This window comes from Acomys minous (genome assembly GCF_964271855.1).
Source record: "Acomys minous genome assembly, chromosome: 19".
NCBI classification, from domain to species: domain Eukaryota; kingdom Metazoa; phylum Chordata; class Mammalia; order Rodentia; family Muridae; genus Acomys; species Acomys minous.
In genome coordinates this window covers 65,220,018-65,246,709 of record NC_140499.1, presented here as the reverse complement: position 1 = coordinate 65,246,709, position 26,692 = coordinate 65,220,018, and the positions used below count along the sequence as shown (strand labels likewise).

Genomic DNA, 26,692 nt, shown 5'->3' with positions numbered 1-26,692 from the left:
TGGGCGGGAGAGAGGAGGGAGCCCCAGAGCTCGGAGGGGCTTGGCCGCCGCCGCGCGTGCTGCACCGGCGGGCGGACCCAGCGCTAGCCCCTGGCCGGGGGGTGTGCGAGCCTGGGAGCGTCGAGCTGGCCCCCGGTGAGTGAGCCTGCCGGGCGCGAGGACACCTGCGATGCCTGGGCCGCGGGGCGGAGGCGTCGGATGCCCTCCTCCTGGGCACAGGTGCTGAGTTTAGGGAGGAGGGGCGGTCGGAGTGCGGCGGCTGAACTACGGGCTGGCCCCTTGCGCTCCACGGTGGCAAAAGCGAGTGGCTGGGGAAGGTGCTAGGTGTGGAGCACCCGAGGGTAAGGTTATTTATTCCCAGGGCATGCTTGCGTTTCGGCGCTACGATCTCTGGAGGTCAGGCGTCAGCCCTTGGGGCAGAATTTCTCTTGGAGACCAGCATGGGGGCGGGGGTGGGGAAGAGTGCCGCCGGAGGTGCAGAGGCTGAAGTGGAGATGTCAGCATGTGCTGCTGGTTTTTTTTTTTTTTTTTTTTTTTGGAGGGGAGTGACCCTCCCCGTCAGTCCACGCCGGCCTCTGACACCCTCCTTTTTGCTTTGGAAGTGCTCTGAAATGTGGGACCCTTCTCTGACCGTTTGCCTACAGGTGAAAACAGTTGCCAGTAAGACGCTAAGGTCAGAATACCAGGGCATCCCGCCTTGCGGCCCCCCACCCCCCGCCCCTCCGCCCCTTTGCTAGGTGTGAGGTTTCATGCCAGGGAGAATTTTTCCTTCTTCCTCTAGAAAGAACTCTGTGTGTGTGTGTGTGTGTGTGTGTGTGTGTGTGTGTGTGTGTGTGTGTTTATGCGAGAGGAATGAAGAAGCATACATCCCTGGACCCACAAGATAGCCGAATAATGTTTGCCTTTTTCGGGGGTGTGGAACGAGGGTTGATCTGGGTTTCAAGGCAGCCCGATGCTGGCCTTGAACTTGCTGTACAGCTGAGGCTGACCTTGAACTGATTGTCTGCCTCCAGCTGCCGGTGCCAGATTTACAGGCTTGTGTCACCACACCCACCTAGAAATAAATAGTCGTCTTTCTTGGAGGCCTGATGTCAAATCTTTCCTTCCAGCAAGTAAATAAATATATATATATATATTTTCTCCTCCGGTTCTAGATTTGGGTTTGGGGGACGACAATGGTGAAGTTTGGGAGTGCAGCTAATTTCCTTGATGCCCCCCCATAGAATAGAATCCTTCCGATTCCCTGAAACCCTAGCAGGCATGCCTGATTCATAATCTTTGATAACTGGCTGTAGGTACTAGTGGTGTAAAAAACGTAGGCAGAACTCCCGAGGAGGCCAAAAGACTAGGGGAACTACACCTCCAAATTCCCGGGCCATATGAGAGGCGTGTGTGTGTGTGTGTGTGTGTGTGTGTGTGTGTGTGTGTGTGTGTGTGTGTGTATGTATGTATGTATGTATGTATGTATGTATGTTGGGCCCAGGCTACTTCTGAGTGAATTTCCTTGCCTTAGGCAGCAGTGGAAGCAGAGTCAGCCTTAGCTTGGCCCCTTTGATGCTCTGTCGGAAGACAGTTGCTGTAATTGGGAAATAATTAGCCGCCGCTATGTAGACACGCTGCCTACATATCCCAGGGCAGCGGTCCTTTCACCCGGGGTATTTGGGAGTTTGGGTCTGGCTCTGGAGGCCCTGCTGATTCAGAGATTTGCCTGATTCTAAGAGGATTCTGGCTCCCTGTGGTTCCCAAGCTGGCCTGCCTGCCAGTGGCCCTTGTGGGAGAAGAGAGGCCCAGGGCTGGCTTCTTTTTGTCCTAGGGAGGGGAGACCCAAGGGCCTGGGAGCTGACGGCGGTAAGTGTAAGACCGAGAGCGCAGCTTTGGGAGTGGTGAAGGGAGACAGTCTTCCGGCCACGCACTGGCCTGTCACCAAGTTCTCTGTGTATGTGTAACTACTGTCCCCTCCTCCAGAGTCTAGGCCTTGGCAGGTAGGCTGGGCAGAGCTTTCCACTCTTGGTCTTGTCCCTGTGCCTTAGGTGGGGGACCTCTCTGGTCTGCTCTGCAAGGTTCCAGAGTGGCCTTCCGAGGGCCTCCCTTCGCTTCTCAAACCAGTCCGGCCAGTTTGTAGGAGCCCAGTGCTTCATTGTGTTGTCTTACCCCCACTGGCCCAGCAGCTCTGGTTTGGCTATCGGGTTTCTGCTTCTCCCAGTGTGGACCTGGGCTGGTATCCACTCGGGGAGTCCTGTTCGGGCCTATGAGGAGCCTTCTTATCAAACGATAAGGTCACTAAGCTGCTCTGTTTTTATTTTGACCATTTGCTTGCTGTCTCGCTACCGCTGAGGTGGTTCCAGTTGCTGTCCACTTCCTAAGTGCTCCAATTATTCAGCATCCATCATTTGCCTGTCCCTGTGTCTACACCCGAAACCACCCCGCCCCCACCCACTTCCTGCCAGAAGCCCAGGGACCCTGTCACTCCTAGTCGGAAGCCAGATGCGTATGGCTGGGCCAGAGGTGATGGAATTGGGGCAGGGCGAGCTAATGAGTAACTCGGGGAGGAACGGCTGTCCGGCTGGTACAGGTGTAGCGTGCCTTCTCCCTGCATTCCGGAAGGAATGGCAGAGGCAGACAGATGGCGCTGACTTAACTTCTGCCCTGGCCTTTTCCCAGAGTACAGTTGGTGAGAAGTGCCCTGGGCATGTGCCAGGGGAGGGAAAAGAGGGTCAGGCATCTGGTGAGAGCACAGGCCCCGGGCTTAGAGTTGTTGGTCCTGATTCCTGTTTACCTGCCTAGGCCCTTATGCAAGGCCTGGGACGCTGCCCTGCCGCCTTGGCCCCGCCCCACTGTCCTCTGTAACTGAAGGCGGGTGGGTAGGGTTCGGGTTTTCCGTGTTGAATCATTTAAAGGTCTATTTTCTGACCCAACCCTGAAGATCTCTCCGTCCTGGCCCCTGACCTACACGTCCTGGAACTGATAGTGATTGAGGCTGTGAGGGAGGGGGCGTGTCTTTGGAACCTAGGGGAGCCCTGCATAGCACCCCTGCCTTGTCTGGCACTCTGGCCCAAGGGGCTGGGCGCTTTGCTGTGCCTACCCACTAAGGAGCTCCTTGACCTGATCTGGGAGATCTGCAGATACATCGACAGGGCAGAACTTCGTCATGAATAAATCATGTGATCTCTGAGAGCTGGCAGTTTAGGTACACCTGATTGTGAGATCAGGACTGCCCAGGGCACAGAGTCCAGACCCGGAAGACATCTTGTTACTGAGGCCCAGAGAGTGCCGCGAGGCGTCCATGGCATATCTTTCTGCTGCTGGGAGAGTCCACAGCCTTGGAAAAAGTATTCATTTGCATTCTCCGTGTTCCAGGCAGAGGACAGCCTTGAGTCTCAGTGTTTGTCCTGGAGGGCCCTCTTGTGTAGTGGAGGACACAGGAAGTTATCTCTTCAGTAGATGTCTGGAGACCAACTGAGGTAAAAACAAAAACCAAAACCATGGTGGAAGCTCAGCAAGAGACCACCTGCTTTTCCCAGTGAGACAGACACGCCTTGCCTCTGTCTTCTACTTTTTCTTTCAGATTTCTTCCAAAGCTTGGGCATGGTTACACACACACACACACACCACGGCTTTCTCTTTCCCTCTGAAGCCCTTTCCCCTTCACCGCACAGCCGCTTTTTCTGCCATGTGGGTGGTGCCGTCTCCTGATACTGAACCTGTCTCCCCTTTTCCTCTTCTGGCAACTTTTTTTTTTTCGAGACAGGGTTTCTCTGTGTAGCCTTGGCTGTCCTGGACTCACTTTGTAGACCAGGCTGGCCTCGAACTCACAGCGATCCACCTGCCTCTGCCTCCCGCGTGCTGGGATTAAAGGCAGGCGCCACCACGCCCGGCTCTGGCAACTTCTTTCTATTCCCTCCTCCTGGCAACTGTTGAGACTGACAGTATCCCTCTCAAACTCTAACAAACTTGTCTTTAAGTTTTCTTCTGAGCGCATTTATAAACTCTAGTATTGATGAAACCCAAAGAAGGAACCTCGATTTCCTCAGCAGCAATCCCTAGCTATAGATGAGTTCAGGACCAGCCTGGGCTACATAGACCTTGTCTCAAAGAAAGAAAAGAAAAATAAATAAAGAGAGAAAGAAAAAAGAAAAAGAAAAAATTACATGTTATAAAATTAATGCATGTGAAGGTAGAAGGAGGCTGTGTGACTGAAGCTGATCTTGAACTCATGGCCATCCTCCTGCCTCAGCCTCACAAGTGCTGGGGTTATATGTACATAGTTTTCCAAGTGAGATCCTGACTCTAGTGCCGTGGTTATCAACCTTCCTAATGGTTTTCGACCCTTTAATACCTCATGTTGTGGTGACCCCCCCAGCCATAAAACTATTTCCCTTGCTACTTCATAACTTTAATATTGCTACTGTTATGAATCATAACATAGACACCTTAGGTGACCCCTGTGAAAGGGTCGCGACCCACAGGTTGAGAACCACTGCTCCGTTGGGAGGGCTCCTTCCCTCTGCCTTCACAAACTTAAAAAAAATTCTGTGTTGAAACTTTGTGTGGGCTGCGTCCTTGGTGGGGAGGTGGATTGCTTTGCTCTCCCAGCCCCAGGGCTGCCAACGTGAATCATTCTCAATAAAGGGTTTCTCCGTCCCATCCTTTCTCCAGATGGGAAGGGCTGGGGGTGCTAAGAATTCCCTCAGTGTTCATTTCTCCCCCAAACCCTTTCTCACCTGGACTCGGCCCCTCCCCTCTCCCCTCCCTTCAGCTGCCCTGGGTTCCTGGCTTCCTAGAGCTTCTACTGTCTCTAGGAGGGACCTTGCCAAGTTTCCTTGGCCAAGAGCCTCTACGGGGAGGTTTGGGTGCGATTGTTTTTCTGTCTGGCACACCTGAGGCTCCTCCCTCCAGCTTGGTGCTGGGCTCCTGGAAGAGACTAGCAGGAGTAGGGCAGCTCCATTTGCTGGTGGTAATGCGCTTGGAACAAAACCTCCCTCCCAAGTTCCATGAGCCAGGGCACACCTGTAACACATTCCATTCGCTGACTGGAATCGTGGGCAGTGTGGACCAGGAAGTTGGCCTGCGCATGGCCTAGTCTCTTTTTATTTGTTTTGTTTTTTGAGACAGGGTTTCTCTGGCCACCCTTGGCTGTCCTGGACTCCCTTCGTAGAGCAGGCTGGCCTCGAACTCACAGCGATCCGCCTGCCTCTGCCTCCAGAGTGCTGGGATTAAAGGCGTGTGCCACCACTCCCAGCATGGCCTTGTCTCTTATCCTGCAGCCTGCTTCTTTCGGGTCCTTGGACTAGCACACTAACACCCACATTTAAAGGGCTGGAGACGAAGCTCTGTCAGTAGAGGGCTTGGCCTGGGGTACACGAAGTCCTGAGTTTCATCCCTGGCCCTACTGGCTTACGTTTGTAATACCAGTACTCAGGAAGTGGAAACAGAAGGATCGGAAGTTCACGGTCATCCTCAGCTGTGTGACCAGTCGTGAGGCCAGGTTTGACCACTGAAGACGGTGCCTCCAGCTAGGCGTGGTGATGCACACCTTTGATCCCAGTGCTCGGGAGGCAGAAGCAGGTGGATCTCAGAGGTGAGGCCAGCCTGGTCTACAAAGCGTGTCCAGGCCAGCCAGAGCTCTGTGTAACAGAAACGTCATATTTAACACCTCCCTCCTCCGTCCCCTGCTTTCTGTGTTCTTTTGTTCTCTTGGTGCTGAGGAGCAAGTCCCAGGTCTCACACATGTTAGACAGATGCCCCCCATAGCCCCTCCCCCAGTCACAACCCAACCCAAAGTCTTTTATCAAATAGGTAGTACAGCTACACAGTTCCAAGTTAAAAAGGGACAGAAGGCGGCACCGTAGACAGCCCAGAGAGTAGAAGCTCTTCTGTCCTTGTCTAGCCCCCGGTACCCTCGCTCCAGAGACATCACAGATGTCACTTTAAAGATCTTCCCAGGAATGGGATGCCACATTTTGTGGTTTGTTTAATAAACTCTTCAATAGGGAGGTTTCCTTTTTTCAAGGGAAAGGAAGAACCAGACGGGTTTTGGGGGTGTACCTTTACTTGGTGGACCCATGGCTATCTGTGTTGTATGCGAAGATCAGAAAATTATCTTCAAAGTCTTAGTAAGCCGCAGTCCTCAGGACTGTATCAAAAGAAATAATTATTTTGGGTTTGTGGGCCTCAAACTATATTATCTGTTTATTTTTTATTTTTTTTTTTCCTTCCTGTGTTAAAGTTAAACACAGGACGTTGCATACACTAGGCCAGCTGTCTACTACTAAGAACTACCTTCCTAACTTTTCTTTCTTTCTATTTTTCTTTTCTTTCTCGCTCTCTTTTTGTTTGTTTGTTTTTCGTGGCAGGGTTTCGCTGTGTAGCCTTGGCTGTCCTGGAGCCAGCTCTGTAGACCAGGCTGGCCTCGAACTCACAGAGATCGGCCTGCCTCTGCCTCCTGAGTGCTGGGACTAAAGGCGTGCGCCACCACTTTCGGCTTCTTAGACTTTTCTAACTGTACTATCTGGATGGAGAATTCCCCGACACCCAGGAGAAGTTGCTGAGGAACACAACACTCCAGGACTAATAAGTCAGAAACTGGTTAGGACTCCTATACACTGCATTTCTCCTGCCCAGAGAAAACACGAGAACCATTTTCTGCAAAAGGAGCTGACTAGGCAGTCAGCTTCCGGGCAGCTGGGTTTCTACTTCCGGCTCCTTACTAAAACTCTTTTCTTCATCTTCTAGGACCCATCCTTCATGTGGAGCAGGCGCGCATCATGGCTGATCCCCGGGGCCCTGTAGACCATGGAGTCCAAATTCGCTTTATTACAGAGCCAGAGGATGCTACTGAGATGGGTACCCTTCGTCGTGGTGGGAGGCGCCCCGCTAAGGACGCCAGAGCCAGTACCTATGGGGTCGCTGTGCGTGTGCAGGGCATTGCCGGGCAGCCCTTTGTGGTGCTTAACAGTGGAGAGAAAGGGACTGACTCCTTTGGCGTCCAAATCAAGGGGGCCAACAGTCGGGGGTCCCCAGGAGCGCTGAGTTCTGATTCGGAGCTCCCTGAGAACCCCTACTCTCAAGTCAAGGGATTTCCAGCCGCTTCTCAGGGAAGCACCTCTGATGAGGAGCCCAGAGAGCACTGGAAAGGAAGGCTGCTCCGTTCCCAGTCGCAAGCCTCCCTGACAGGCCTTGCTTCTGTGGGTCCCAGCAACAGGAGCACCAGCTTGCTCGAACTAGCCCCTCAAAAGACTGTCCCAGTGAACACCATCGACACTGCCCCGTTGTCTTCAGTGGACTCGCTCATCAGCAAGTTCGACAGTCAGAAGGGAGCCCAGGTCCGGGGCCGCACTGGCCGCCGCACGCGGACCCTTCCGCAAGAACAGCGCAAGCGGAGCCAGAGTCTGGACAGCAGGCTCTCGCGGGACACCCGCGAAGATCGGGAACGCCGGTCACCCAACCACTGGACCCCAGGCACAAAGTGTGACCACTATGTGGACAGCTCAAAGCAGCCAGCGTCCAAGAGCCAGAGCCCTCTCAGCAGCTTTAGCCGGTCCCGTCAGACTCAAGACTGGGTGCTCCGGAGTTTTGAGGAGCCGCGGGAGAAAGCACAGGATCCCTCCATGGTGCAGGTCAGATGTCATCTCTTCCCACTTCCAACACCCCCCCACCCCCCACCACCTTTGCATCAGCCCACTTAAGGAAGGCTTGAAGGGTATGGAGAGCTCCCCTCATGGTCTTGCGGAAGTCCGTTCCGTGCTTTCTTTTTTCGACTCAGTGGCGTTTCTAAGTGGCCAGCGTCTTTGCTTCGAGACAAACTTACGTGCATCTATAGCTGCACACTTATAAGAGCTAGTACATCCTTATGACGCTGGTTCTTGAGAAAAGTGTCATCTGCAGCAGTAGCGCCGAGGTCTGTGTGGCCTGGTCTTTTCTCTGGGGCTGTTCCTCGGGCCTGAGCAGTGTGGTTCATCCTGCCGAGAGGCCTTGTCTCTCCACCGCCACCTCTGTTCCATGCAAACCACACACAGACACTTCTGGCCTAAATCCCCTCCCTCTCCTCTTTCTTTTCTTCCTTTTTCCTTCCCCAGTTCAAATCAACTCCAGACCTTCTGCGAGACCAGCGGGAGGCAGCAGCACCAGGCAGTGTGGACCGTGTGAAGGCCACCATCTATGGCATCCTCAGGGAGGGGTAAGTGGGGCCCAGCCTCCGGCTTCATTTCCTGTCTTCCTTGCTTTGCCCCTTTCCTCTGTTCACCCTTGCCTTCTGTCCTTGTGTCCCCCAGAAGCGTGGAGAGTGAGGCGTCCGTGAGGAGGAAAGTCAGTCTGGTGCTGGAGCAGATGCAACCTCTGGGGGTGAGTGGCCTTCTGGGGGGTCGGAGCAGGGGTCACGGCTAGAGCCTTGAGGGCTTCAGCCATCTGGATGCGGATTCATTTCCCACTCCCTTCCCTCCCCCGTACCTCTGGCAGATGGTTCCTCCTGCTTCTACTAAGGCCCTGGCAGGGCAGAGTGAGCTAACCCAAAAGATGGAGGAGCTCCAGAGAAGGCTGGACGAAGAAGTGAAGGTGAGGCAGGTCACTCTAGGGGTGAGGGGCCACCGGGAAGACGCCCCGCCTGGGGACGGACGAGGCTGGCTCTTTCCTTTGAGTATGACTATCCCTGGCTGGCCTTGAATTCACCGACATCTTCCTCACCCTGCCCAGATGGTCTGGCTCTTCTAGGCCAAGTACTGTGTGTATTATTATGTGAGACAAGAAGTCAGTGTTCTAGTCCCAGAAAGGACTTTGAGTTTCTCTGGAACTCAGGGGGGGGGGGGGCACTTCCTTTTCATTTTCCTTAGGATTCTGTATCTGGGCCTGCTGTTTACTGCTTATATAAAGCTTGAGAAGCTTGCTCTTGTTCTCCATGCAGGGGTGTAGCTCAGTTGATAGAAGGCTCACCTTGCATGCATGAAGTCTCGGGTTCGATTCCCAGTACTGAACACAACCAACTGTGGTTATACTTGCCTGAAAACCCAGCACTCAGGAGGTAGAGGCAGGAGTTCAAGGTTATCAGGTCTGAGGACAAGACTGGGTTACATGAGACCGTGTCTCCAGTTTTTTTCTTATCATAATTATGATAGCAATTAAATAGTGTCAAGTTTTTGGGTATAATTTTTATGGCAGATGCTGTCCTGGGCTATAATCATTATAGTGGTGGTGGAAAGTATATGGCAGGACCTTTTCTGATGAGTAACCTGGAAGATCAGAGAGGTTGGTGGAATTGCTGCGGCTGTAAAGTTGCAGAGATGAGACGAAAAGGTGCAGCCACTCTTCCTCTAAAACTTAAACTTTTTTGTTTTTACGTTTTGCTTCTGGAGTTGGGAGAGCAGGGTCTCAAAAGAACTGGCCGTGGACCGGCTATGTTAGCCAAGAGTGACCTTGAATGACCTTGAGCCTCGGATCCTCTCGCTCCTACCTCCTACATTTCGAATGGCAGATGTCCATCACCACCGTGCCCAGTTTATGCGGAGCTGAGGGTGGAAGCCAGGGCTTTGTGCCTGTTAGGCAAACACGCTGCCCTAGCCGCGCCCCCAGCCCCGCGCTGCCATCTAGCCACGCCCCCAGCCCCACTCTGCCATCTAGCCATGCCCCCAGCCCCACGCTGCTGTCCAGCCACGCCCAGACCCCACACCTTTTGCAAATGCTTTCTCAGCTTCCAGCCTGTACCTAGTTGGTTCGCAATCCTCTCCTTAAGGGGAGAGCGGTGCAGGTTAATGGTTAAGTGGAATCAAACCTAAAGGTTCAAACCTCGATTCTAGCTGTTGCTGGCTGTGTAATTAATCTTAGTTAAGTTCTTAAGTATTCAAATCCTGTTTCCTGAACAGTAAATGAAGATAATAATATACTGTTTATTGCAAAAACAGATTACTCCAAAACTTAACAGCTTAAAACAAGCATTTCTCGGTGTCTGAGGCTGGAGATTCTGGGATCAGCTCAGCTGAGTAATTCTGAGTCATGCCTGTTATTACTAGAATACCTGCGGAGCCTCAGGGTGTTTGGTAGCTTGCTTATTTGCTTATTTATTTATTTTTGAGATAGGGTTTTACTCTGCTGCCTAAAAACTGCCAAGCTGGCCTGGGATTCTAGACCACCCTAGCCTTGAACTCACGGTGATCCCCCTGCTTCTGCCTCCCAAGTGTCAGGGTCACTGTCATGTGCTACCGTGCCGAGGCTATACTGGATCTTTCTACAAGCGTTTCCTATTCTCCATTTCTTTTGCAGGAGCGGCAGAAGCTGGAGCCGTGCAGGGTTGGGCTAGAGAGGCAGCTGGAGGAGAAGGCAGAAGAGTGTAACCGGCTGCAGGAGCTGCTGGAGAGGAGGAAGGGGGAGGCCCAGCAGAGCGCCAGGGAGTGAGTGCAGCCGCAGGGGCGCACGCGGGTCACATGGGCAGTGTAGCCGAGGGGGCACACGCGGGTCACACTGGGTAGTGCAGCCGCGGGGGCGCACGCGGGTCACACTGGGTAGTGCAGCCGCGGGGGCGCACGCGGGTCACATGGGCAGTGCAGCCGAGGGGGCGCACGCGGGTCATACGGGTAGTGCAGCCGCGGGGGCGCACGCAGGTCACACGGGTCCGCACGGGGACAAGGCTTGGACCTAGAGGGCGATGACCCTCCTAGGGTCGAAGGAGGCAGAGAGAGGGGAATCAGCAGAAGCTAAATGGGCTGGCCGTGGTGGCGTACGCCTTTAATCCCATCCCAGCACTCGGGAGCCAGAGGCAGGTGGATCGTTGTGAGTTCGAGGCCAGCCTGGTCTACCCTGTCTCGAAAAACAAACAAACAAACAAACGAACAAAAAAGAAGCTAAGTGGGCCCGGGTTGCCCTCTCTCCGTTTCTATGGTAACGGTGATAGTGCATGTCGTGAAGATAGCCAACCTGGGTGTGTCTGTCTGGGGTCCTTGGTTTGTAAAGCGGCCCTACAACCATCAGCTACCGCCCAAGATTATTGGGAGGGTGCTTGCTCACATTCAGCAGGTGTCTTCTGTCCATGAATCATGTTGTTTATGTGACAGGCTCTGACATGGGCTCCTGAAGCGCTCAGTGAGCCAAGCAGGTAGGGCTCCTCTCTCCAGAATCTTAGCTCCAGGTGACAGGGAAGAGACAGTAACCAACGTGAGGCATGTGAGCAGTCATAATGCTTGAGAAGGCGGAGAGTGCGGCAGGCTAAGACAGGCCAGGAGGGCCAGCTCACAGTAAAAAAAAAAATTATTTATATGAATGTTCTATCTGCATGTACACCTGCACACCAGAGGAGGGCATCAGCGGGTATAGATGGCTGTGAGCCACCATGTGGTTACTAAGAATTGAACTCAGGACCTCTGGAAGAACAGACAGTGCTCTTAACCGCTGAGCCATCTCTCCAGCCCCCTGGCTCACAGTTTTAATTGAAGCAGTTGGGTATAAATGTTAAGATTTGAACAGCGGGGGCCGGCGTGGTGGCACACGCCTTTAATCCCAGCACTCGGGAGGCAGAGGCTGGTGGGTCGCTGTGAGTTCGAGGACAGCCTGGTCTACAGAGCGAGTCCAGGACAGCCAAGGCTGTTACACAAAGAAACCCTATTTTGAAAAACAAAAAACAAAAAACCAAAGAAGATTTGAACAGGGGCCTGGAGATGGATGGCTCTGCTGGTGAAGATGTTTACCACTGGAGCCTGGGACCTGAGCTCAGTGCCTCGGACACACGAGTGGGAAGGAGAGACCTGCCTTCCTGGAAGATGTCCTCTGACTGCCACTCGGATGTCTCCCGCACACATATACCCACAGTAAACAAATAAAATAAAGGGGGGAGGTTGAGTAGCGACATGGTGTGTACTTCATTGATGACATGCTTGCCCAGTTGGGCAGCGCCCTCCTATCGCCCACACTGCAAAACCAAATGTGCAGGAAAGAAGAGATTTTAGTGAAGTTTGGTGCACGGCAGGTGTGTAGCTGCCCAGCGCAGTCCCGGCCATGCTGTCTGTCCTTAGGCTTCAGCACACGAAGCTGCTCCTGAGCCAGGAAGAAGGTTTGCGGCACGGGCTGGAGAGCCAGGTGAGGGAGCTGCAGGCCACGCTGAAGCAGAGTCCAGAGCCTGCGAAGGAGACGCTCCTGAAGGTAGGGAGAGCGGGGTGGGGGGCGGCTGCTCTAGCCTCGGTTATCCCCGCCCCGCCCCGCCCCGCCCCGCCCCGCCCCGCCCCGCCCCGCCCCCTTAGTATCCTCGGGTCTGCTCACCCACTGTTCCCTTCACGTATGGGAAGCAGGTGAGGTTTTCACCAGCGCTCTTCAGTGTGCTTTCAGGCCGACTCAAGGCGGGGTGAGGCTAGAGCCCGAAATAGCAGTTTCCCTTTGTGGTCCAGGCAGTTTAGAGGACCGCCGTCACCCAATACTAGACTAATACGGAGTATGAATACATTCTCGTTTTGGGGGGTGGGACTTGGCTAAGTTGTCCATTCTGGCTTCTAGCTTGTGACCCTAATTATCGGGCTCAGAAGCATGTGCCACCCTGCCAAGCTCTTAATAAATACCTTTTTGCTAAATGGGTGAGTTATTTATTTATTTTTTTTTTAATTTTTGGTTTTTTGAGACAGGGTCTCCCTGTGTTAGCCTTGGCTGTCCTGGTCTCGCTTTGTAGACCAGGCTGGCCTTGAACTCACTGCAATCCACCTGCCTCTGCCTCCCGAGTGCTGGGATTAAAGGTGTGCGCCACCACACCCGGCTCTGGGTGAGTTATTTAATAGAAAGAGTGCCCAATATGGTCACCGCTGTGCTTCCACCTTCTTTTTCCTCAGGACTTGGTGGAGACCCGGGAACTTCTGGAAGAGGTCTTAGAAGGCAAACAACGCGTAGAGGAGCAGCTGAGGCTGCGGGAACGGGAGCTGACAGCCCTGAAGGGGGCCCTGAAAGAGGAGGTGGCTTCCCACGACCAGGAGGTGGAGCATGTCCGGCTGCAGTACCAGCGAGACACGGAGCAGCTTCGCCGGAGCATGCAAGATGCGACCCAGGCATGTGACAAAGAAACCGGGGCTGGGAGAGGAGGGGCACTGCCAGGGAGTGTGTTCCTGGCTTTTTCTTGATTGCCACGTGATCCTTCCCTAAAGGACCCGCGTGAGATGTAGTGACAGCCTTGGTTAGGGAACTTACCATGGCAGAGAGAGGACCTTAAGGATGCGTGGCCAGACTCCACAGGGAATAAATAACGGAGGGAAGCTTCCTGCCCATGACAGAAAGAAAGGCAGGCTGGGCTTCCCAGCGTCCCACCTGCAGAGTGTCAGGGTGTGGCTGATACCGTGCTCTCTGGCCTCAGCTTGCTCTCCTGCCTTAAGGTGAGCTTTGCCCTCTGAGCTAACTGGTGCCCGTTTTTTTTTTCCCCTCTTTCCATAGGACCATGCTGCAATGGAAGCTGAGAGACAAAAGATGACTTCCCTGGTGCGGGAGCTGCAACGGGAGCTAGAGGAGACCTCAGAGGAGACAGGGCATTGGCAGACCATGTTCCAGAAAAACAAGGACGAGCTGAGAGCCACCAAGCAGGAGTAAGAGCCTCTTCCCTTTTGCAGGGGCATTTCCCCTGACTCTTGTACCCCACTGGCTTTCTTTTACGCTGTGCTTTCACACTCTTACTATTTATTTGTTTGTTTATTATTTGTACAGTATTCTGCTCATATGTATGCCTACACACTAGAAGAGGTCACCAGACCTCATAGATGGCTGTGAGCCACCATGTGGTTGCTGGGAATTGAACTCAGGACCTTTGGAAAAATAGACAGTGCTCTTGACCTCTAAGCCATCTCTCCAGCCCCTACTCGCGGCTTGCTTGGTCTCCCTGAGCTCATGTCTGTGGCCCTGGGCCCCAGAGGGCTGGTTCACGCTGTCCAGTGAATCTCCTCTAAGTGGGAAGTCTGACCTTGATCTTTTTATCCCTTGTTTTGGACCACGCTGCGCTCAGACTGCTGCAGCTGCGGATGGAGAAGGAGGAGATGGAAGAGGAGCTGGGGGAGAAGATGGAGGCCTTACTGAGGGACTTGGAGCAGGCCCGAGCCGGTGCGAAAGATAGTCACCAGGTTGAAGAGCTTAGAAAGGTGCTTGGCTCTTGGGGTACAGAATGGGGTGGGGGTGGGGTTGCCTGCCTCACTGAGGAACTTCTGTACATGCTGGTGAGAGCGTTTCCGTGAGTGGGTTTCCAGGCTTCAGCTCAGCAGCTCAGTTTTGGCTTCCCAGCTCTGCAGGGCTGGTTGTCCTGAAGAAAGCCGTTAGCAGCCAGGTTGTGGCAGAGGCAGAAGCTGCTGGCTACTGCCTAGCCGGCATCTTAGGTAGCCGAGTACAGGCAAGTTTGTAAAACTCCAGGGTCGTTTTTGCAGGCTCAGAACCGTAAGTTGGCCAGCACTGGAAAAATTGCTCTTTCAACAGGAAATTCATTAGCTATGAGATGAGACAAATGTTTTGTTAGGATGCCCGTTTATTTACATCGAGAAATATAATCCCTGGACTGTCATGCTGGGAGCAGCGTGGCTAGCTGACCTTCTTCAGAAACAAAATAGTGATTTAATTTGAAGGCTATTTAGAAAACACTATCTGGACATGGTGCTCAAGGGGCCCAGTGGTTGGCCTGCATCTCCCCAGTATCCCAAGCCATGGTCTTGCTGGCAGGTTGGTGACACAACACTCCAAGATTCCTAGTTTTTTTATTTTTATTTTTTAAAGTCAATCCTTTTTCATCACAAACGGATGGTAGTTCATAAAAGAGTCATGAGAAAGTCACAAAAATTGAAATAAACCCAGTTTGATACTCTTGATGTTGTAGTTTATGAAGAATAAGAATGCAGCTAATAGGCCAGGTGTGATTGCATACACCTTTAGTCTTAGCACTTGGGATGCAGAGGCAGATGGATCTCTGTGAGTTCAAGACCAGCTTAGCCTATAGAGTGAGTACCAGGACAGCCAAGGCTCTGTAGAGAGACCCTGTCTCAATTACCACTCTCCCTCCCCGCCCCCAAAAGAACCCCTGTGTAAAAAAAAAAAACAAAAAAATCAAACCAAACCAAACCAAAAAAGAGCACAGCTAATGATTTTTGGATGACATAAAATTATGCTGTTGGGAAGTTACAAATACCACAGAGAGCCTGCGACCTATTGATGTAGTAGCTGACACGGGCGAGTTGAGGAGTCCTCCAGACAGTCTCATTGGTCACTGTGCCTCAGACAGGCTGGGTGTTTTATCAGGTACCTAAACAAAGTACAGGTTAGGGAAGGAGACAGCCGAGCCCAACAGAGAGCGGACAGCTGCTGCTTTTTGTCCGTGGTGAGTTGCCTTAGTGTCTACATTGTAGACTCACTGCATATGCCATGCTCTTCAGTCTCACTGGCGATCTCCAGACTTCAGAAGTGCCTGATAGCGGAATAGCAGTTTATAGTTATAAACTGTAACTAAAGAGAGCCGTATTTATACTTTAACCGCCCTTTAAAAAGACGTCTAAGATAAGCCGGGCGGTGGTGGCGCACGCCTTTAACCCCAGCACTCAGGAGGCAGAGGCAGGCGGATCGCTGTAAGTTCGAGGCCAGCCTGGTCTACAAAAGTGAGTCCAGGACAGCCTAGGATACACAGAGAAACCCTGTCTCAAAAAACCAAAAAAGACGTCTAAGATACATTAGTATTTATTGTGTCATATTTTTGTGTTTTGGTATATATTTTTATTTAAAATTTTTTTAGTTATGTATATAGCAGGCCAGAAGAGGGCATCAGATCACATTACAGATGGCTGTGAGCACCATGTGGTTGCTGGGAATTGAACTCAGGACCTCTGGAAGAGCAGTCAGTGCTCTTAACCTCTGAGCCATCTCTCCAGCCCAATTGGTATATATATTTAAAGGCAGCCAGTCTTGTTTTATAAAATTCTATACTATATAGCTAGGCGTGGTGGACTACAAAGTGAGTCCAGGACAGCCAAGGCTACACAGAGAAACCCAGTCTTGAAAAAAAAAAAAATATATATATATATATATGTATACATACTATAAAATTTCTCTATTTATTCATTTTTAGTTTTTAAAGACAAGGTCTCACTACATAGACCAGGCTGGCTTTGAACTCACAGAGATCCACCTGCCTCTTTCCCAAGTGCTGAGTTTAATGTACCACCACATTTGACTTAAAATTTCTACTTTTATTTTATTTATTCATTTATTTATTTTTAAATTACGTATACAGTGTTGTGCCTGCATGCACAGTTGCACTCCAGAATAGGGCACCGGATCTCATTACAGATGCACTTGCTTGGAATTGAACTCAGGACCTTTCTTGGGTGTATCACGTAAAAATAGATTGCTCTCTGGGAGGCAGAGGCAGGTGGATCTCTGTGGGTTCGAGGCCAGCCTGGTCTACAAAGTGAGTTCAGGACAGCCAAGGCTACACAGAGAAACCCTGTCTTGAAAAACAAACACATAAATATAAACAAAAACAAAAGAATAGGATTGTCATGTGGTTAGTCTGTAATTTTTTTTCCCCTGAGACAGGGTTTCTCTGTGTAGCCCTGGCTGTCCTGTACTCACAAAGATCCCCCTGCCTCTGCCTCCCCAGTGCTGGGACTAAAGGCGTGCGCCACCACATGTTCAGCTGTTTGTGAATCTGCCCACTTGTTCTCTCAAGCAGCCCTGTCATTTACATTTCTTTCCATCACAAGTGAAGAGTTCTTGTCTCTCCCCTTCTAGGAGCTGCGCCGCACCCAGGGGGAGCTTAAAGAGCTTCGGGCAGAGCGGCAGAGCCAGGAGGTGGCTGGGCGACAGCGGGACCAGGAGTTGGAGAAGCAGCTGACCGCGCTGAGGGCCGAGGCTGATCGAGCCCGAGACCTGGAGCAGCAGAACTTCCAGCTGCAAAAGACGGTGCAGCAGCTGCGGCAGGACTGTGACGAGGCTTCCAAGGCAAGGGGAGTGGGCCCAGGGCTCAGGAGGTGGAGGCTGAGGGGTCAGGAGGGCGGACAAGCTCAGAGGGCCTGCACAGTTACTGTGATGGGTATGTACCGAGCAGCTCTGGAGCGCGTGGGTGCGCGCGTGTGTGCATGTGTCGTGTGTGTGTGCGCGCGTGCGTGCGTCGTGTGTGTCATGTGTGCGTGTGTGTCGTGTGTGTGTGTGCGTGCGTCATGTGTGTCTGTGTGCGTGCAGCTGTGTGCGTGTGTCTGCGTGCGTGTGGTGAACAGCAGATTTTGGCAGGGTGGCTGCATCTGTGTAGGGGGAGGGTTATCCGGAGGTTCCTTGCGGGGGGGGGGGTCCCCCCTCTATCTGTGCCTGGCTCCTCTGAGCGTTTGGTGGGTTCTCTCTCAGGTGGCCTGCTTGCCCATCAGTGAGAGCTGCCCGGTCTGAGCCGATTCTCTCAACTGCCCGCAGGCTAAGGTGGCATCGGAGGCAGAGGCCATGGTGCTGGGGCAGCGTCGGGCAACAGTGGAAACCACGCTTCGGGAGACCCAGGAGGAAAACGATGACTTCCGAAGGCGCATCCTGGGTTTGGAGCAGCAGCTGAAGGAGGCCCGGGGCCTGGCGGAGGGCGGGGAAGCGGCGGAGGCTCGACTTCGTGACAAAGTGCGTCGGCTGGAGGTAAGGGGCGGCTCCTGTCCACCCCGGGGGGGGGGGGCGGGACGGGGGGGGGGCACCTTGCTTAACCGCCCTGAGCCCCGGTAGATGCTCCTTTTCTCAGTGGTGTGCCCACACCGCGTCAGTATGCCCGCATGCGCATGCGCTGTGCTCCCATCTCAGTATGCGGCGGTGGTTTTTGCTCCCAGCGCGCATTGGTCTTCTGTTCTCACGGCATGTATTAGGCATGGCAGTGTTCGTTTCCTGGAGTGACTTGGTGTAAGCGTCTCAGACCTTGCACTGGTATTTCTGTCTCCTGCCTCGCACCCTTTGCTTGTTCTGTGCTTTGATTTCTTTGCTAGTTCCCTCTGAGCCTATTTGCTTGTCCTTTGAGGCAGAACCTCGCTGTATAACCCCACCTGGCCTGAAAACTCACTATGTAGACCAGGCTGGCCTCAAACTCACAGAGGCGTGCCTGCTTCTGCCTCACACGGCCTAGGACCGGGGGCGTGCGCCACGACGCCCAGCATTACCTTTTTCATAAATAACTTCCACCACTCCCTCCAGTGCTTCCTCAGCCTAAGCTTTGCCTTCCCTGGGCCCAACCTTCCCCTTCTCCCCCGTGCCAGGTAGAGAAACAGCAGCTACAGGAGGCCCTGAGTGCCGCCCAGGAGGAGGAGGGGAGCCTGGCAGCCGCCAAGCGGGCCCTGGAGGTCCGGCTGGAGGAGGCCCAGCGGGGGCTGGCGCGCCTCGGGCAGGAGCAGCAGGCACTGAACCGGGCCCTGGAGGAGGAGGCCAAGCAGCGAGAGGCTCTCCGCAGGAGCAAGGCAGAGCTGGAGGAGCAGAAGCGCTTGCTGAGCAGGACCGTGGACCGACTCAACAAAGAGGTGAGCGTGGGTGGCGTGGATCCCCGGCAAGAGCCGTGGGCCCTGCAGAAGCCAGCCCTGGAGGCCGGGCCAGGGTGTGGGACCTCGGCTGTCCTGGAAGTCATGTTGTGTAGACTAGGCTGGCTTTGAACTACCCACCTGCCTCTGTGATTCCAAATGCTGGGATCAAGGGTGTGTGCCACCACGCCCGGCCCGAATGTGACCCACGACTGTGTGGCAGTGGTTTTTGTCTTGGAGAGTAGCCCTAGGAGTTTGCTTTAGAAGAGTCTAGAAGACCTAAACATAAGGCTCTGCAACAGTAAAGCTTTAGATTGCGGGGAGAGGAAGAAGCAAGGGCGATGAGGACATCAAATTGCTTTTTGCTGGTAAGGTTCTTCCTCCCAGGCTTATTTTCTAAAATAAGGCCAACTACTAGCAATGTTAATGGAGGAGGAAAAAAGCCAAAACCAAGACAACAGCAGCAACAACAACAACAAAACCAAAAACACGCATACATCTTATTTTCTCTGAAATAGCAATTGAGGGTTTGTCATAACTTAGTTGCCAGATTTTCTTTCTTGGTGGTATATCTCATAACCATGTTGCCTTGAGTTTGCAGAAATATGGTCACTGAAGGGTTACTTATTATCCCATTTTACAGATGGGGGAGATGAGGCCAGACATGATATGTAATAAAGCTAGGATGTCCAGACATTTGACCACAGCTGCTAGTCTTACCAGGGATCCAGACCAGGAGACCCACAGAGGGCTGCTTGGCCGAAAGGACACTCTGGGAAGATCCCCGGGAGCTCGGTCTAGGGAAGGGGCGGGAGGTTTGCTGTGGCGGTGGTGCAGTGCCGAAGCAATGCCTTCCCTCTGCGTTTCAGCTGGAGCAGATTGGGGATGACTCCAAGCTAGCCCTGCAGCAGCTCCAGTCCCAGATGGAGGAGTACAAGGAAAAGTCCCGCAAGGAAGTGGCTGATGCCCAGCGCCAGGCCAAGGATTGGGCCAGTGAGGCTGAAAAGAATTCAGGGGGCCTGAACCGGCTTCAGGATGAGGTAGGAGCCTACACGGCAGGAACAGACTTAGGCAGTGTCCTGACTTAGGTGTAAACTCTTGGGGTGGCACACCAAGGAAGGGGGCCTTGTTCATGCTGGGCAGCCAAGAGGGGATCGTCTATAGGGCAAATCTCTCTCTCTGTCTCTCTCTTGTTTTTTTGAGACAGGGTCTCTCTTTGTAGCCCTGGCTGTCCTGGAACTCAGAGATCTGCCTATTTCTGCCTCCTGAGTGCTGGTATTAAAGGCGTGCAGCACTACTGCTCAGCCAAGATTAAAAAAAAAAAAAATCTTGTTGCCTAAACACCGTCTCATATTACTTAGATCATAATTTGGGACCTAGGATCAGTTGATGTTTTGGGATAGGGTCTCAGTACGGCTGGCTTTGAACGCAAAGAGATCTGCTTGCCTATGCCACCTAAGTGCTGACATGCCTCCACCATGTCTGACAGGATTGGTGTTTAAAAAAAAAAACTCTTTAAAGGCTGGAGAGATGGCTCAGTGGTTAAGAGCACTGGCTGCTCTTCCAAAGGTCCTGAGTTTAATCCCCCCCAACCACATGGTGGCTCACAACCATCTGTAATAAGATCTGGTGCCCTCTTCTGACCTGCAGGTATACATGCAGGCAGAGCACTGTATACAAATAAAAAAAAATTAAAAACAACAACAATAACAAAAAACTCTATAAATAGCCAAGTGATGTCTCCTCCCCAATAAAAACTCTCAAATGATCCCTGTTTGTGGAGGACTGTTTTAAAACAGTAAAGAAAATGAACTTGAAAGTGATTCTTCATCACCCTGAGCTAGCAAGCCTAGGCAAGTGCGCCAAGCTGTGGTCCCAGCCTGGCGCTAAAGAATTTCAGTGGTGAAATACTCCTCCCCAAGCAGACTGCTCTCACCTCCACCCTGCGTGCGCTTCAGCTAGGCTGAGCTGTTGTCTGTTGCCCTTGGTCCCAGCTGCAAAGGCTGCGGCAGGCCCTCCAGACATCCCAGGCTGAGCGGGACACAGCCCGGCTGGACAAAGAGCTGCTGGCCCAGCGGCTGCAGGCGCTAGAGCAGGAGACTGAGAACAAGAAACGCTCCCAGGACGACAAGGCCCGGCAACTGAAGAGCCTCGAGGTAAAGATGGCGGGACAGGCCGAGCGGGGGCGACGCTTCCCAAGCCCTTTTCTGTACTAGAGAATAAAGCTTGAGAAGCCACAGCTGATGGTTTGGCTGGGAACTGGGAACTTAATTTCATGTAAAAACTTTTGAGTTTTTGTCATCTTTTGTGTTTGGACAGTGGTAACACTGACCTTCTAGACCTGAGTTCTGCATGCCAGTAGCTGGCTGGAACTGAGCAGTGGCTTTCCTCTCTTAGAGTAAATTGTAGTCTTCAGTTTGCTGTACTTGAAAGTAAGTTCAGGGTGCTGGAGAGATGGCTCAGAGGTTAAGAGCACTGTCTGCTCTTCCAGAGGTCCTGAGTTCAAGTCCCAGCAGCCACATGGTGGTTCGTAACCATCTATAATGAGATCTGGTGCCCTCTTCTGGCAGGGAGGCACACATGCAGGCAGAACATTGTATACATAATAAATAAATAAATCTTTTTTTTAAAAAAGTAAGAACAGTAGCAACAAGCGTGTATCACTGTGGATGTGGCACATAAGACTCATCCTCTGCATCACCCTGTGAGGTAGATGGTTTCATCTCCATTTTGCAGATAAGGGAAGCTGAGGCACGGGGCTTAGTAGCTTTCCAGTGGAGTGGGTCTAAAATTAGACCAAAGTAGTAGGTCTAATTTTAAGGCTGAGGTGGTCTGCCCAGTACTGAGTGGTTTGGATTTGCTCCACACTCTGGAAATGCTGTCTGAGATTTTTCAGTCTTGGCCTCTGCTGGGGAACTTGAGTTTTACACTTTTAATTTTTCCTTTCGGGAACTAGTTCTCTAAGAAGGAATGGAGTCTGGCATTTGCCTTTCTTGGCCAGCAGAGGGCGCCAGCTCCACAGCGACTTTGAGCCAGCATAAGAAGGCTCTGAAATGTGCCAGGGAGAAAAGTCTGTGGGGCTGAAGTTTTCACAGGGCCTTGATAAGAGTTTGGTGTTCTAGGGCCCAGAACTTGGCACAGAATTGACCTTTTTTGCCCTTCTGCCGCAGGAGAAAGTCTCACGACTGGAAGCAGAGTTAGACGAGGAGAAGAGCACCGTGGAACTGTTAACAGATCGGGTGAACCGAGGCCGGGACCAGGTGACTCCTCCCGACCCCTTGCTGTGCCTCCTCCTCACTGTAACACCCCAGCTCTCTCAAAGACGATTTAGCTCTCCCGCCTTTTACAACCTGGCAAGGCAGGGTCTGGTTCAGGCTCTCATCTGCTTTGGAAAGGGTAGACACATGTCCTTAGGCGGAAGGAAGCCAAGAATTGGAGTCGGAGGAAAGAGTCCTGGTGGCCCAGGATGCTCTGACCCTAGTGAGGACTGTTTCAGTTCAGGAGTTCTGCTTGTGGGATTTCAGGAGCCATCTGAAAGGCTACTGGAATAGCTATAATGTCTTCCTTTAACTTGACACCCAAATCACATCACCTTTTTTTGTTTGTTTTTGTTGCTTTTTTGAGACAGGGACTCTATAGGCAGCTCTGGCTGGCCTTGGAACAGTATAGACCGGGCTAACCTCAAACTCAGAGCTCCGCCTGCCACTGTGTGCCTCCCAAGTGCTGGGTCTAATCCACCACCACGCCCACCTCCAAACGTCCCTTACATCTCTCAGCGGTCCGCTCTCCATCTCCCTTCTATCAATATCGTAATGCAAAATGCGCTCAGTCCGATTTCAAAAGCCTGTGGTCTTCTAGTTCCAATACTGCTCAGGAGTCTAAAGTTCAGAGTCTGTTCTGAGACTCAAAGCAGTCTTTTAATTGTAAGCGCCACGCCCACGTCCAGCATCCTGCGCTCAGGGTGACGTCATCTGGCCCTAAAGGTCTTGGGCGTTCCTCCCTTCCAGCTTTGTTACCCGCAGCACACAGAGCCTCTCTTCTCTCCCTTCTCTCCCCTGCTCCTCTCGGTGCCTGTATCTTTCCACTGCAGATGTCCCATGTTCCTGGTTCCTCAGACATCTTGGGGTTTCCAGGGCAACTTGAGCTTTACGTTCACCGAGGGTACAATAGCCTTTCAGGGCTCCTTGCCGGAAGTCTTAACTGATTTTCGGGGGTACAATCCATCATTGCGGAGAAGAGAGGACGACCAGCAGCTTCATGGCAGCGCGGACTGTGATGGCTTTCTCAAGTCCAGTCAGGCTCGGGAATGTTGAGGAGGGTGCTTGTTGAAGTAATTAAAAAAGCGGCTCGCAGCCAATCGCTGAGCAGGGGAAGAGAATAGGGCTGGACTTCCTGCCAGCCAAGGGAGGAGGAGTCAGGGGCGGAAGCAGGGGATTCAGCTGCGGGCAGAGGTCCAAGGAAGATCAGGAGGAGGGAGCTGGAGCCCAGGAAAGCTACACAGTGCAAGTATTGCAGGGATGTTTGCTGGGAGTGAGACAAAATAGCACAGAGGGCTAAGAGCGGATTTAAACTAGTCAGATTACGTGCTGAAGCCTCGTATTATAAAAGAGTCTCGATTATTTGTATGATAGCCGGGTTAAGAAAGACGCTAAGAGGGGCTGGAGAGATGGCTCAGAGGTTAAGGGCACTGACTGCTCTTCCAGAGGTCCTGAGTTCAATTCCCGGCAACGACTTGGTGGCTTGTAACCATCTGTAATGTGATCTGATGCCCTTTTCTGGTGTGCAGATGTACATGCAGACAGAGCTATTGTATACATAATAATAAATAAAAATCTTTAAAAACTATAAAAAAAAAAGGAAAGAAGCTAAGAGAAACAAACAGTTCTATAAAAACAACTAAAACAGATACCTGGGATTCTAGGGTGAGAGAGAGAGTTACCTAGTTGCCTTAGAATTTGGGGGATTGGGGTTCAGCGCGTGTTGTGCAGGGATCTGCTTCTTCCCCGAGTCTGATTCCTCTCGCCCACCCTAACAGGTGGATCAGCTGCGGACAGAGCTCATGCAAGAGAGGTCTGCGCGGCAGGACTTGGAGTGTGACAAAGTCTCCTTGGAGAGACAGGTGCAAAGGAGTTTTTGGGGTGGAGCCAGGGGTCCAGATAGGGGACCAGCCGGAGAGATAACCATGGAAACTTCTCTCTCAGAACAAGGACTTGAAGACCCGGCTGGCCACCTCAGAAGGCTTCCAGAAGCCCAGCGCCAGCCTCTCCCAGCTGGAGTCCCAGAATCAACTGTTGCAAGAGCGGCTGCAAGCCGAAGAGAGGTGAAGTGCGCCCGCCGCTCGGCCGCCTCGCCTCCTCCCCTTTCTTCCTGTGGGTTTTTTCTCCTCTGGGTTCTTCCACCACCTCACACCCGCCCCAACCTGGCCTCATCTTCAGGGAGCCCCCCTTGGCCCTGGTAGAGAGCAGAGTTGTGGACACTCTGGCATGCGGACGGCTTCTAGCCCCCTGGGTCTTTGGCTTCTCCCATCTGCTGGTGAGGCTCATGGAGGCAGTCCAGTGCTAAGGAACGGCCCGTCAGGAATGTCAGCAGCCTCAGACCGCCCTCCCCCTCCCCCTCTTAGAGAGAAGACAGTCCTGCAGTCCACCAACCGGAAGCTGGAGCGGAGGGTTAAGGAGCTCACCATCCAGATCGACGATGAACGGCAGCACGTCAACGACCAGAAAGACCAGGTGAGGATGTGGCACCCTGGCTTTTCTGCGGCCAGGGGAGGCCACACTCCCCCACACGGCTTGGCTTTTGCTCGCGGAAGGACACAGACTAGCCAAAGAGGTCTAGCCTAGAGTAGTCATAGCCTCTGTGTTGCGTGTGCTAGTTTCTCTAAGTGTTTCATGTGCATTAATTTCATCGGATCCCCAAATAACCTTTGTGCCGTGCTTGTGTGGGGTTGTGTATATATGTGTATGCACGTGCGCAAGTGTGCACATGTGTGCCGAGGCCAGAGGACAACCTTTAGTGTTATCCCTTTAAGCAACGTCCAGCTTTTTTGGCAAGGTCTCTCACTGGCCTGGAACTTGTCAATAGGTTAGGCTGGCTGCCTGGCTGGCTCCTGTGCCCTAAGGAGACTGAAATTTAGGTCCTGTGCTTTGCTTGCATGGCGAACACTTTATTGTCTGCGCTATCTCCTCAGCTCTTTAACCTCTTCTTGGCAGCTCCCTGAGGCTAGAGGGTCAGGACCTGTTTTTGTGGGGGTGGGGGTGTAGGGGGAGTTGGGGAGACTGTGTGGATCGTCCCTTGTCAGGATCAGTGCAGGGCAGGTGCCAGGCCTTGGTAGTGATGCTTTTCTGATGCGGGGACGTGGTTTCCGGTTTAGCTAACCCTGAGAGTGAAGGCTCTGAAGCGTCAGGTGGATGAAGCCGAGGAGGAGATCGAGCGGCTGGACAGCCTGAGGAAGAAGGCGCAGCGGGAAGTGGAGGAACAGCACGAGGTCACCGAACAGCTCCGGGCCCGGATCAAATCCTTGGAAAAGGACGCCTGGTATGGCTGCCCCTCCGGCACCTGCACCATGCTCCTCAGGGCTCGGGCTCCTCCCAAGCTGGAGAAGGAGAAATATGCAGTCCCTTGTCCCTGCCAGCCAGTACTGTTAGCTCGTAGTTACCTTAGCTTCCGCCCTTCACGTCATCTCCCCAGATCCCTGACTAGCAGGCGGCCACGCGAGGACGAGCCCTCGGTCTTAGGGGAGTTCCACAGGGCGACCGGCTCAGCCTGCCCTCCTATCTCTCTTACTCAGGCGAAAAGCTTCCCGTTCCGCGGCCGAGTCAGCCCTCAGAGAAGACGGCCTGAGCTCGGACGAGGAGTTTGACGGCGTCTACGACCCTTCATCCATTGCGTCACTGCTCACCGAGAGCAACCTGCAGACCAGTTCCTGTTAGCGCGCGCTTAGGTTCCGAGGACCGCGAACGGGCTCGCCACGGTCAAGCCTGCCTCAGCCTCTTCGCGCCGTCCTGCCTGCCTCAGTCTTTCCTTCTTTTTTCTTTTCTTTTTTTTTCTCTCCCCTATGGCTGACTTAAGACTAGAAGGGGTGAAAGCGGTGGTGACAAACACACACATTAGCAGTGAGCTGCTGAGTGGCTTGTCCTTTTCACTGGAAGAGTGGTGGGTGTTCAGGCCTTCCTAGAAGCCTGGGTGACCGCGGGGAATAACGGTCAGTGTACACGCCGAGGCGGTCTGCGAGGGACAGAAAGGGGTGGATGCTGCCATGTGTGTAAAGCTTTAGTTCTTTAATATTTAACCATACGGCTCAGGGAAATGCCCACTGTTCTGCTCGCTGGATCCCTGCAACCTTTATTCCCCCAACTCTGGAGCAGGGGAGGGGGCATTATGGGTAACGGGCATGCAGGCGTGGCGCTACCCACTTCTCAGATCCTCCTCCTTGCACTGTCGTGGGTCAGTGTGGTAGTCCCTGGCATCTCTTCGGGTTGCAATATTTTTGTTTTTGTTTTTTCCAAGTCACTGGGTCTGGGGGTGGGGGTGGGGACCTTCCGTCTTTCTTTTCCATCTTTACCGCCCCTGCCTTGCGGCTTTATCCTCAGTGCCTTACCAGTATGAGAGACGAGGATGCTGTTCTTGCCTTTCATAAACCTGCACACTCATACCTCTCCAAAGACCAGCCTTTCCTCACCGGGCCCCCCAGCCTGTCTTCCTGCCTCAGCTGCAGGCTGCTCTGCCAGCCAGCCCCTGGGACAGGGCTTGGATGGGCCTTGGTGAGCTGACGGGGACTGGTTCTGCTCACCGTCTTCCTCCTCGTCCTCTGTGACCGCGGACGCTGCCATAGGTGGTTGTCCTTGGGAACCATGACCAATGCTGACAGAGGTTCTAAAAGCAAACATCTAGTCCCTGTGGCCTCCTCGTGGCTCCTCAGACCAGATGTGCCCAGCCTCTGTGGGAGCCAGCAGATCCCTGCTTTTCTCAGAGCTTTGCCTGAGGTTAGAAGCTGACTCTAGGTAGAGATGGGAAGGGGTAACGGAGAATATATTCCTCCTTTGAGTTTTGGAGTGTGCCAATCTCTGGTGGGTGAAGGTAATGGGGACGCTTCACCTCTTATTTCCAAAGTAAGTTCTGTTCTCATCAATGACATGTAATTTCATGATTTAAAAAAAAAAAAAGATATTCTGCAAATCAGATTATTTTCTCCCAATCCAGCCTTGGTTTATTTCTAATTAAATATTAAAATGGCATATATATATATATAT

General features: G+C 52.7%; 1 protein-coding gene across 5 annotated transcripts; it reads left to right on the top strand.

Moving 5' to 3' along the window:
- On the top strand, positions 1–26,692 carry CGN (cingulin). 5 transcript variants are annotated; one of them, XM_084769210.1, is made up of 22 exons: positions 4–135; positions 3,358–3,461; positions 6,733–7,616; positions 8,076–8,176; positions 8,271–8,340; positions 8,455–8,550; positions 10,249–10,376; positions 11,991–12,117; positions 12,792–13,004; positions 13,384–13,532; positions 13,946–14,078; positions 16,705–16,914; positions 17,377–17,583; positions 18,189–18,446; positions 19,313–19,483; positions 20,438–20,599; positions 21,614–21,703; positions 23,479–23,562; positions 23,645–23,763; positions 24,064–24,172; positions 24,814–24,977; positions 25,231–26,692. In XM_084769210.1, the coding sequence occupies exons 3-22, from the start codon at positions 6,765–6,767 to the stop codon at positions 25,370–25,372; spliced, it is 3,585 nt and encodes a 1,194-aa protein (XP_084625336.1). In that variant the 5' UTR covers positions 4–135; positions 3,358–3,461; positions 6,733–6,764; the 3' UTR covers positions 25,373–26,692. The 5 variants fall into 5 exon arrangements, with proteins under 5 accessions (XP_084625340.1, XP_084625336.1, XP_084625339.1 ...); XM_084769211.1 differs by lacking the exon at positions 4–135 and adding an exon at positions 206–341; XM_084769212.1 differs by lacking the exon at positions 4–135 and adding an exon at positions 2,593–2,671.

Bases quoted from the DNA above. Each gene is read 5' to 3' on its own strand.
- CGN (XM_084769214.1), top strand. From the start codon at position 6,765: ATGGCTGATCCCCGGGGCCCTGTAGACCATGGAGTCCAAATTCGCTTT. The intron at 10,377-11,990 runs GTGAGTGCAGCC...GTCTGTCCTTAG, and splicing joins GCCCAGCAGAGCGCCAGGGA to GCTTCAGCACACGAAGCTGC. The intron at 21,704-23,478 runs GTGACTCCTCCC...CCACCCTAACAG, and splicing joins TGAACCGAGGCCGGGACCAG to GTGGATCAGCTGCGGACAGA.